The sequence below is a fragment of the Pyricularia pennisetigena genome, chromosome 2, assembly GCF_004337985.1.
Source record: "Pyricularia pennisetigena strain Br36 chromosome 2, whole genome shotgun sequence".
Taxonomy (NCBI): Eukaryota; Fungi; Ascomycota; class Sordariomycetes; order Magnaporthales; family Pyriculariaceae; genus Pyricularia; species Pyricularia pennisetigena.
The window spans coordinates 588,857-600,626 of record NC_043741.1 but is presented as its reverse complement, the minus strand read 5'-3'; the positions used below and the strand labels follow the sequence as shown (position 1 = coordinate 600,626).

Genomic DNA, 11,770 nt, shown 5'->3' with positions numbered 1-11,770 from the left:
TCACTTAAAGTGCCTACCAAACCCTTTTGGGTGTCTAAACGGGCACCTCGGATATCTCAAGGCAAGTAATTCGCCTCGTTTAGTTCGGGTACTCGGCCGGACCCAGTCACTGGTTTACGTAAAGTTTGTTGCAGCCGTGGTTAGAAGGCATGCATCCGCACGTCTTGGACTTGGATTGAGAGGCGAGTTCCTCCGTGATGCCAGGGCCGAAATACCACGCCATCCCTGCCGCGAGTGCAAAAAAGATGGGGAGGTTCCAAACACCAGCTGGCCCGGTGGTTCACATCTTGCCGTTTTGGGCTACCTATCTGTCCTACTATGTGCATTGGCTAATAAGCTACTCGGTAAGCTAGGTAGTTAGTTGGTACGCACCTTGCGGCAACCACCGGCAGGCGGGCTGTGGAAACTTCTCTGGCTTGTCGCGGTCGCTAAAAGCGCCGCTTTCTTTTACGGCACGTTGGTCACAAGCGGGTGAGGGCCGAGAAACATCGCATCGACGCATAATAATTGCAAGTTCCCAAGCAAGCCAAGGCTCCTTCATAAGTCGTTCTTTGGTGGCGATCAAAATCCGTCCGTCCATTTGCGGTATCTTGGCGTCACCGTCTGCGACTTTGTCAGCAGAGATGCCTTGCAAACCCCCGGTCTACCGGCACATACGTGCAAAAAAGTGGATTCCGAAGCACTGGCAGCGGGCCCGGAGGTGTTCTTATTTTTCTTCTTCCTCCTCACAGTGCGCCACAATGCGCTCTATCGTCATGTGGCTCAGTACCAGATCTCAAGAACCTTGAGTGGATGATACTGATACCACACGAGTTCAATTTTAACGTCTGAAACGGCGGGGAGCGAGTGTGACTTACCTCGGAGGAAATAAATACTCAAACCCTCCGGAAACCATTAACAATCTCTACCTATGTCTGGGGTGGAGTGCCAAGAGATTCTCACCGACAAGCAATGTAGCAACACCAAGGACCAAGACCTAAAAATACAAGACGAGTATAGTCCATAGGTAAGGTTAAATAAAAACTGCACGGAGAATAAGGAACTGCATCATGCGATTTTAAGCCCCCTACTTTCGATACTTATTTAGTATACATTGGTGTGGTCTATCGACCCTGGAGATTGGCGTACCAGGGTGAATCGATCTCCACGATGGTTGGGCTAAGAGTGGTGATTGTTGGTTTTTTCGGGTTACAAAGAGTCACCCTCCTTCCGCCCGTCATGTCTATGGTGCTAACGTCCCCCTTTTCTCTCACACTTAGTATACAAACCAACCGCCTTGGAACTCCGACAAAATAAGAAAAACGGTAGCCATGAAATAAATATGTGCATATTGTATACAGTGTGATTTAGTCGTTACTGCCGGTGCAGTGGTAAATTAGTACAAGTCGATGGAAGATGCTCCACGGGGGATGGCAAGGTTCGCGCACAATCTGTGCCGATATATATCCACCCAAAGGCTGCCTGTCGTATATTTGGCGAATGCTCTCGGATTTCAAGTTTCGGTAGGCTCGGGGAGCTTGACTGAAAAAGAAGGACCGTATTACTCTGAAGAGATGCGAGTCCCAAGATGTAGGCAACGACCAATTCGCCGTTTAAATGTAGTCGCGGGCGCTCTTCTGCATCTCAATCAGGCGCCACCCTCTGGTCTCTGGGTTGTTGACATCTTCGGGCATGCGAGTAATGCCAATGGCGTAAGTGACAAGCTGAACACGGTCCTCCATGCCTGCGGCCAGCTCACCCGTTTTGGCATTGCGGTATACGTGGACCTCCTGTGTCCTGCATGTGATGATGAAGACAGGAATGTCGCCAGGTTCTAGTAGTCGCGCCTTGAGGATATCCACGCCTCGAATGTCGACGATTTTCCCGTCCGATTTCATTCCCATCTGGAGGTACTGCTTTGTGAGTGCCTCGTACACAGAAAATTGCGCCTCTGAAAGCCACAGCTTGAGCGTCTCAACGTCACCCTTGACATAGGCATCAAGCACCTCGGGGAGTATATACTCTCTGAGGTCGTTCAAGAATGGCTCTAGTTGAAATGCAGGGTCCATCTGCCGCAGTTTCTTGATGACCATAGCCGTCTCGTTCTCTGCGAAAAAACCGGCAACCCGGTCGGTGATACTCCTGGCAGTAGATATCAAAGGGTTTTCCGACTCCTGGTATACTTCTTTCATGCCAAAGACGCCTTGGACGAACTTGTTGGAGTCGCGGAAGTCTCGCCATGCCTCCTTCCACGCCGCATCCTTGTGGAGCGTGACGTTTGTACCGGCTCTGGGAAACATGCGAAAACAAAAACGGTTAGCAGTGCACAAATGTGGACAGTGGTTATTGCAAACATCGGTGACTAGCGTGGTAAACTTACTCGGGATCCTCCTGCATGACTGGACCGGCTCCTGCTGGATTCTTCTTCAAACGAGCCTCTCTGCGACGTCTCCGCTCCTCTTTGTCTACCCATCCACCATATCTGGAGCTGCTGCCATCATCTATAACATCCTTGACGTTTTTGTAAGCCTCGGTCTCCCGTATCGGCTTTGTGGCCTCGTCTAGTGCTCCGCCGGTTACGTTGGCAGCCTTGCGAACGCCCTTCATGACGGGCGTCTCCCAAGTCCACGATGCGCCCTTGCCAATAGCACTGGCTGTCCCTTTCAGAACTGTACCGGCCGTGTTGGAGACGACGCCCGAGGTTGCCTCGTAAGCCTGACGCGCGCGTCGAACCGACTCACTCTCGGCCATGTGTTGCGCAGAGGCAGCGATGGCCTTGGTAGACTCGTTCCACTCCTTGGACTGCTTAAACTCGGTCTGCATAGTCTCCATGAAAACCTGCCACGGCGTCTTGTCGCCATGGGTGGGCGGAGGTGGCATATCCTCCTTCTGCTTCTGTTTCTTCTTTTCACCATTTCCCTCTCCTTCCTCGGCACCATCTTTCGCTTCACCCTTGTCTTTCTCGCCTTCACCGTCTTTTACATCCTCTTTTTTTGGTTCGGAATCTGTCGGGCTTTTTTCTTTTGATGGCGTCTCTGATTCTTTCGGGGGAGCTTGTGATTGTTGAAGTGCAGAGAGGGTCGGATGGAAAGTTCGGAGTTGCTGTTGAATGGCAGGGAGTCTTGATGATATTGCAGTAGCGTCACAAGACAAAACGGAGGGAGATGATAAAAAGGACAGACGAGAAGATGAAATGTGTTTCCTGGCAGTGCTCGACGAGTATACCCTGGCCGGCAATGGTGAGGTTCTGTATGATGAGAGGGAGGGTGCAGATACCCTGTGAAGGGCACTGCGCGAAACTGCCCTCGTATTGGCAGCCATCGCGTCTATTCCAAAGCGAGATCTCAAGCACGACACAGGCCGTGGCTATAGTTGGATTCTTGAGGTTCGCCAGGAGTTCAAGGCGGGCTTTTTTTTTTTTTTTTTTTTTTCGTCCCCCTTGGAAAACCTGGGGCCAATAACCAGGAGAAAAAATTAAATAAAAACTAACAGAGCTTATGGGCGGCGAGCTGCGCAGAATTAAACAGCCTGGACCCGACCCCGGCATATTTTTTTTTGCTTTGGTCAGCCAATAAAAGCTGGGTATGAAGCTCCCCATGGGCCCACCCAAGTGCAAGGGATGTCTGGCAGCGCCGCCATCGCGTCCTCAGCGTGACGTTCCACATTCCATAGAAATTTTGATCGGTTGTGGACTCGGATAGAATTCGTTTATTGACAGCGTCGGGAACAGCAAAAAAAGTCTCCAATTCTCTCCGACGCCCAAAAGCTACAAGGGCGGAGGTATTTTGCTGCTTTTCCGAACATCGGGGCAATTCGGCCCATCAGAATATTGCGACAGCCTACAGTGAGTTTTGCTGCCATCCTCTCAAGTTGACCTCCTGGGTAGATGGCCTCCTTCCTGACAAGTCTTCAAGGCGTATCCTAATTTCGAGACCTTGGCCGAGATGCAAGGAACTCTGGTGTATCGACTCCCAACGAGGGCTGTCACCCGTTCGATATTCGCCCAGAAACATAACACACTTTTACCACAATGGAGGAGAGGTTTTGCCACCGAGAACGGGCAAGGGACGACCTCAGAGTCGGCCACTCCCGGAGGCCAGGTGATGACCGATTCTAAACGGACTGCCTCAATTTTTACCAAGATGGCAGAAAGCCTATCCAAAGTGGCAGCCGAAAGCACGCCTAAAATTGGCGCACAAGCTCTGAATGCCCACAGGCAAACCGTTAGCGAGAATACCGACAAATCCAAGGGCAATATGGTGGACAGTGACGAGCCATATCACTTCCATATTTACAGCCACAAACACAATACGCATGTAACTGTGACGGACCCGAATCGCGACGCCATCGTGTCGCTGTCCACCGGAAATCTTGGTTTTAAGAAGTCTGGCCGCAAACATTATGACTCGGCTTATCAGCTCGGGGCTCTGGTCATTGACAAGCTGCAGGAAAAGGGGATGCACAACAAGATCAACAAGCTCGAGGTTGTCTTACGAGGATTTGGTGCTGGTCGAGAGGCTGTGACCAAGGTTCTCATGGGCAACGAAGGGAGGCTATTCCGCCCCAAGATCGTTAGTGTCGCCGATTCAACGAGGCTCAAGTTTGGAGGTACGAGGAGTAAGAAGCCAAGACGTCTGGGATAGAAAACAAAAGAGGTGAGATCAAATTATGCCCACAGCATCTGGGTTTTGTTTGGTCTCCTTTTTTTTATCTTTTTTTTCTATTTCTTTTTTGGTGTACAATATCACAATTCCCCTTGTACTATTTAGATGTACCTCAATAGAGATATGCAGGAGTTGCCATGTTAGCCTTTCCTACCTACCTACTCATTCCTCATATGCCACCTTAGAAAAACGACACGTATAGTCGCCTCATGGGAAAATCAATCTCCCTTGCCCGTTGATTCTCCAGAGTCGAGTTACGCAAGGAGGTATGCACTTGAGATTGTTCGACGTGACGCGGGGGCTGTGCCTAAAATAGCCACACCTTTTCACACTCGTCGATACTTATACAAGTTCTGTGGTCAAAGTCTGGCCTTTCGTGCTGGTCGGCTGGTCTCTGGTCAAGTATCCGTGCCCGATTAGAGGAACGTTCGAGTTCAAAGAACTTTTCGGGACTTGGGTTGAGTTTATGGCATGTCTAGGCTTAAAAGAGCTCGTCGTCCAGCCTCGGACGAATCAGAAACGATAACCGAACCCCGCTGGTTATGACAGGGGTCCTGGGGGCAGACCCACGACAAGCACCCCTAGTACTCGGCCACAACGCATGGCATGTGCTCTCCATTTCAAGCCTCTGTCAGGCACGGCGGGGGGCTTTGTAAGGCGGCCAGGAGAGCAGTTCATTTAGGTACCTACCTACCCTTCATGTATTAGCCGGTGGGTAATAAACGAGGCCAACTAATCTAGGTTATGTAATGTATGTAGCTAAGGTACCTTGAGTACCCAAACTAATTAACTGCCCGAGCTGGGTACCTTGGCTTAGCTTTGGCAAGGTAGGCAGGCGTCAGAATCGAGTCGAGGTGAGGAGTCCACGCAACAAGAGAAAACGAGATGAATCCTGTCAACGCCAGATCCCGACTGCGGAGCGACTAAGGAACCACACAATTCCGGGTGTTCTTTTTTTAAAACCACATTTAACGCCCTTGGTCCGTTTGCCCCTCACTCGGCCGGCCATTCAGCCTTCCTCCGAGTCCGCTATCATGCCAACATTGGAGACACGAACCTCCTTATGATCCTGCGATGCCGCCGCGACGCTCACACAAGAAGAGCCGAGACGGCTGTAGACGCTGCAAGAGTCGCAAGATCAAGGTAAGCAAGCAAGCTATATTGATTTCACCGGCATGAAGACAGTTTGAAGCACACCCCAATCAGTCCATCATTCATCATTGAATCCATGTGCTAACACGCGGCTTTCTTGTCTGCGCTCCTCTGTACAGTGTGACGAAGTCCATCCGCGGTGTGGCAATTGCACAAAACATGGCGTCGACTGCGATTTCGAGCACCCAGGAGCCGTACGCGTCGGCGGTGGCTTGACTTCTCCCGGATCGACTCGGACATCGCCGTCTACATCGTCGTCCGGCAACCCTCTTTACCGGAGCCCCGGCGCACTGGTTCTGTCGCAAACCACACCACCAGCAAACAAGATCCTCGAGCTGCGGCTCATGCACCACTATACAGCCATAACCAGCAAAACAATCACTGTCACGACACCTACCACCGAGGAAGTATGGCGCGAACTGGTGCCGCAAATCGCATTTGGGGCGAACTCGCAACATCTTGCGGACAGCATCTTGGCTATCTCAGCCCTTCATCTACGGAGTATCTACCCACATGACCAAGAAATAGTCCGCGCATCCCACGCCTACATGGCCTCGTCTCTTCGCGAGTACAGCAACATACTCACCAGGGGTATCAATGCTTCGAATGCTGAGGCTCTCTTCTTGACTTCCACCTTGATCGCAATACAATCTACCGCCACGCGGGTCTTCACCAAGGATGAGTCGGTCGTTGCTCCTCAGCCAGGTGATGGGACCATACTCAAGAACCGGATAGCTCCCGTTGGTGGCTACAGCCTTCCCCTGTCGTGGTTCCATGCGTTCCAGGGCGTCAAGGCTCTCACCGCGGCCTCTTGGCAATGGCTTAGGCACAGCAGTGTCGTGATACCTATCATCAATTCCCAACCCGTTCTACAACTAGACTTCGCTAGCAACCACTGCACTCACTTCGGCCATCTGCTGGACGGTCTAGAGCAGGAACTTGCCATGCTGCCCTACGACGAACCTGGTCAAGTACCTCCTAGTCCAACTTGGGAAGCAAATGGCGCGAATGCAACCGCCGCCGCCGCCGCAGCAGCAGCAATGTTTACCGCGTCTACCTCTTTGGGCGCAGGCAGCAGCAGCGCAAATGCGCAGTCTCAAGCATCTAGTGGCCTGGGCAGCCTAACCACGAGCAGTACGCGTCAGTCCACGAAGCAGGCCTATGAACATGCCGTCGCTGTCCTGAACTGGGCTCACAAGATACCTCATAAGGGTTCACCCCTTGCTTTCCCTGCCACAGTCTCCCGTCGCTTTGTCGAGCTGCTCGAGGAGCGCCGGCCACGTGCCCTGGCTATCCTGGCTAGTTTTTTTGCGTTGCTCAAGTGTCATGACTCGACTTGGTGGCTTCGCGGTATGGCGAGGCGCGAGGTTTTGGGCATCGTTTCGCTCTTCAACTCGGATTATTTCGGACCCGAGGTAGAACGGCAGTGGTGGCCTCATCTCGAATGGTCAGTTCGCGTAGCCTTGCACGACGATAGAGCAAATCCGGGGTATATCCCGCCAGAGCTGTGGGGCTCTTCGTGGCTCACAACCGATGAAACTGAGCTTCGCAACGATGCTCCAACTTTTGTATCGCATATTGAGATGTTGACAGAGATGATCTCTGGCATACAGAGCTTCCCCGCCCCGGAGCCTGCCCAGAGCAGCTCTTGAAGTTCTTTCTTTTGCTGCGAGTTGCCTAAGTACTACTATGCCCACATGAGCTATCGGAGTTTCCGTTATCCTCTTAGGCGTTTGTAGTTAGGCCTTGCTAGCTTTAGTCGTTTGATGATATGACGTTCCTCTTTTCTTTGTATTTTTAGGTTTTTCCTTTCTTTCTTTCTTTCTTTCTTTCCTTTTTTTTTTCTTTCCTTTTTTTCCCCTTTGACAGCTGGAACTGTCCAATGAGGTATACCGCTATGCCCGCTGCTTCAAAGGTCACTTACTTCTCGGCGGCGGCGTTTTTCACGTTATTTGGGGGTCCCAGGCAGAGCCGCCGGGGCGGGGAGTTTCTGGAGTAATTCATCATGGGATATGAGCTATTTGCTCTTGCTAATTTTTTCTGTTTCATTTATTTTACATCGGGGTCTGGGAAATGCAGGGATAATAACGCAAACGAGACGATACATGTATAGCGGTCAATAAACATATATACATCAACTACCATGTACACCAGACACCAGGTAAACCCGGTTCCCATGATAAACAGTGATTGGAATTACCCTATCCTGTTTTTGGTTTCTTGTTTTTATGATCACCAGCCGTTTGAGATGGGGACGCCTCGCCGTTGGCGTCCTTGCGGTCTCTCTTGAGGCCCTTCATCTTCCTCGTTTGCAGGTCACCAAGGTCCTGCTTTCCTAGGTGAATACGGCCTATCTTGTCTCCCATCGAATCGGTCGAAATGTTCTTCTTTGTCCTCTCTTCACTTGTTTTTGGTCTCTTCATGGCCTCCTTAAGCATGCTCTCGTCAGCCTCGCGCAGCCTGCCCAGGCGGAAGTCCATGCGTGGTCCTATCTCCTCCAATTCCACCCTCGGGAGCTTCTCTCCGCTCCTCTTTGTCTTGATCATGTAGACTCGCAGATGCAGTGCTGGCTTGGATCCATCCCCAGACCCAGCAGTCGCGGGACTGTCCTCGGCAGTGACCACGATGACATACCGCAGGCCCTCGACGTCTATCTTATCTGAGCTGCTATCGCCGCGGAACAGGTCAAGAAGGAGACTCTTGGCCGCGGTATACTCGTTTTGGACCGTGCTTTCGAATTGGGCGCCCGCGAACACCATCAGAGGCCGCAAGCCTATGGTGAACTTGGATGTCTTGAACTGCGCCGTCCGCCGGTACGACTCGGCGTCAAGGTGAAGCTCTAGCATGTCAAGCACCTTGTGGCTGAACATACGTACTAGGGTGAGGGTGTGCGGTCGCTTTTTGCTACTCGAGCCGAAGACGATGAGACTGGTGTCGCACTTTTCAGAGAAGAACTCCAGCGAGCTTGGGTCCTCAAATGGGTGTCTACGTGTCTGGTCAGTTGGACGTGACGAATGGACAGTTGGTTCATAAAAGCACGCTTACATTGGGTTTTTCTTGGTGAATCTGCAGAAAGATATTATTATCAGCATCCGCCCTTCATGGTAATCGCGCGTGCCGAGAAGAGGCGCAACCGCGCCATCTCCCATATGGATGTAAGGAAAGACAGGCTTGACTCAACAACATACTTCTTCGCAAGTGTTTGGCGCATAGAGAAGATGTCGGCAATGGCATCCTGGACTACTTGACTACAGCTCGTGCCCCGGAGGAACAGGGCCGATTTGGGGTTCTCGATGGCTTTTGGTGCCTTCTTTTCCAAGATGCGCTTGGATCGGGCATTGCGCGGTTTACTAACATGGCTATCAGTTGACCAATTACCCACAAAAACAATAATATGACGAACGAACTAAAATCCTTACATTTGTCTGAGCATCTTGTTTTGGATCGTGACTCGAGTTTTGTCACGGTAAATCAAGCATAAGTTGTTGATGCCAGAAGCTTGCTAGCCTTGCTGATACTCCCGCGACGTGGGGAACCTTTTGGGGAAAAAAAAAGGCGGTTTTCTTTGGCAGTATATGCAGTCGGTGAGTACAGCGTTGCGCTTACCCTAACCCTCCATCTGCAATTGTAGCACGACCCGCATGAAGCTACCGAGCAACTAGGCAGGCGATTTGCGTGGTTTCATACATGGGCAATTACTCGCGGCAGTACTTCAGTCTGCTTCTAAACTAAACTACATAGATTATATAATTGCCAGTACTCGATTTCCTCCTCATCTTTCTTCACATCCCATGCCGTTAAGTAGGCTGTAAATTAGTATACATCGATGGCCGATGCTAGCTCTATCTTACATAGAAACGAGTCTTGATATACAATCGTGATGCTTTACATGTGGTAGTAACAACGGCAGGCAGTTGTGAGCTCCTTACTGCGCCGTCGCTGTGTGGGGCTGCGAACCGTGATGAGAGTGTCCAGGAATCAAATGCGCCTCCATGTGGGAGATAGCTCCCTCCATGTCCTCCTTATTGGTTAGGAAGAGCCCTTGTATCGCAGCAGCGCTGATTCGTAGGGGCACCCGGCCCTCTGCTGGCTCGGCGAAAAATCCTAGTTTGTAGAGTTTGGCGATGAATCTTTCCCGGCCGCTACCCGACGTGTCAACGTCACCATAGAACCTGGACCAAAGCTCAGCCGCTTGTTCAGGCGTGGCCTCGCCCACGCGCACTTTGACATCGACTCTGCCCGGTCGGATAAGAGCTGGGTCTAATCGTTCAACGTGGTTGGTGGTCAAAAACGCAATACGATCTTCGCCAGCCGCCATACCGTCTAAAACATTGAGGAGGCCGGAATATGTGACAGTGGCCCCGCTGTACCCATCCGGTGACATCTCTTGTCGATTTCCGAAAGCAACGTCAACGTCCTCGAGCAGCAGGATCGAGCGTGGCGGTAACCTCATGAGCATGTTTGCCAGCTTGTCATCAGTGAGGCCTCGCTCGACCAGGTTGACAATTGCCAGGTTGTAGTCCAGTTCGCCAGCGAGAGCGTGTATGAAGGACGACTTGCCGCTTCCGGGGGGCCCATGCAGCAAATATGTGCGGCGGTAAGGAATGCCACGGTCAGCATACCACTGGTGCCGAGAGAGAAAATCCTGAACGTCTGCTACAATGGCCTCCTTGAGTCCCTTGTCAAACACCACTGACGCGAGCGGTCTCTTTCGACGTGGGAGGCCCAGCTGCGCCCACGACATGCCTTGAATGCTGTAGACCGGTGTCTTGCCTGCCTGTGCGCTCTTGGCTAGGGCGTGAGCCTCGGAGAAGACATGCTCAAATACATGGCGATGTGACCAAAGCGTAGTCAGGGTAACGGTCTCGTGCGGTTCTCCAGTCTGGTGATTGGCGGTGGACTGTTTTTCACGATTCACGGCAATATAAGTACCGTCTGAGTGGCGGATAATGTGCCGCCCGTAGCCGGGCTGCAAGAAGAAGCTGGCCCTTGTTGCATCGTCGCTAGCGCCAAGCGGATCAGTTCTGGACGATTCAGTGGCAGTGGCGACCGAAAGATCACGAATTCGGGTGAGTTTTGATATGAGAAAACCATGGGCGGGCCTAGGCTGGGACAGCCACGCCAAAACCCAAGGATACGACGGGTCGCGTCTGCTGATCTCGACGTTGACGAGCAAATTTTTTCGCAACAGCTGAGCCCCCCTGATGACCCCACGACGCGCAACTGCTGCCGCTGCCCCAAGCCCAGCAAGCCCCAATCCTCCCGCAAACATTGGATTGTTGTAAAGTGCCTCAATACCAAGACCGGACGTACCCAATGGCACGGGTGCCAGTGCCGGCCCGCCGCCTGCTCCAGCACCAGCGCCTGCGCCCATACCAAACTGTGTAGACTGCATTGCAAGTCCACTCATGGTTGAACTCCGTGGCTCATTCTTTTACCTCCGGCAAACGACGTTTTAAGGTCGGGAAACGCGAAGAAGTATGGGGTGCGCATAGGTCAAAAACGAGACGTAGAAGTGATCAAGTAAAGTCTCACGTGCCGTATCTCGTGACTTTCACAAAAGACTGACAGTCGGTGTGGCGTTTGAATGCCAACAGCAGACCCAACTACAAATGTATGTGCTTGGTGCAACCGGATAAACAGCCAAATAGTCCGGGAAAGTAGTCTCAGGGCTCATCCCTGAAGCCCAGAGCTCCACAATTGATCCACTTCGTGGCTCAATTGCGGCTTTGCAATGTACCTGTGGGTCCATCCAAAAAACGCTCTGGTTCAGGTCTAAGGACAATTTGTCAATTTTCGCCGTTTGTGGCGGTATTTTCGGCATTTTTGCGACCGACATTCCGTTATATAAAAAAAAAAGAAATCGTAAAAACAAACGGTTTCTACGTTGAAAATAGCGTTTATAATCGCTTTTAGCAACGATTTAATTTATTTTTTTATTTGTTATAACGGCCGAATTGAATATCATTTGCCTT

General features: G+C 51.5%; 3 protein-coding genes across 3 annotated transcripts; 1 reads left to right on the top strand and 2 right to left on the bottom strand.

The window, feature by feature from the left end:
• Positions 1-1,592: 1,592 nt before the first annotated feature.
• On the bottom strand, positions 1,593-3,300 carry PpBr36_00117 (uncharacterized protein; the record flags this gene model as incomplete). The annotated part of the gene is made up of 2 exons (XM_029887310.1): positions 1,593-2,268; positions 2,360-3,300. 2 exons carry the CDS (start codon positions 3,298-3,300, stop codon positions 1,593-1,595), a joined length of 1,617 nt encoding a protein of 538 aa, XP_029750916.1.
• A 623-nt stretch (positions 3,301-3,923) lies between these two features.
• On the top strand, positions 3,924-7,447 carry PpBr36_00116 (uncharacterized protein; the record flags this gene model as incomplete). The annotated part of the gene is made up of 2 exons (XM_029887309.1): positions 3,924-4,550; positions 5,915-7,447. 2 exons carry the CDS (start codon positions 3,924-3,926, stop codon positions 7,445-7,447), a joined length of 2,160 nt encoding a protein of 719 aa, XP_029750915.1.
• A 549-nt stretch (positions 7,448-7,996) lies between these two features.
• PpBr36_00115 (uncharacterized protein) lies at positions 7,997-11,205 on the bottom strand (the record flags this gene model as incomplete). The annotated part of the gene is made up of 3 exons (XM_029887308.1): positions 7,997-8,780; positions 8,984-9,145; positions 9,725-11,205. 3 exons carry the CDS (start codon positions 11,203-11,205, stop codon positions 7,997-7,999), a joined length of 2,427 nt encoding a protein of 808 aa, XP_029750914.1.
• Positions 11,206-11,770: the final 565 nt, after the last annotated feature.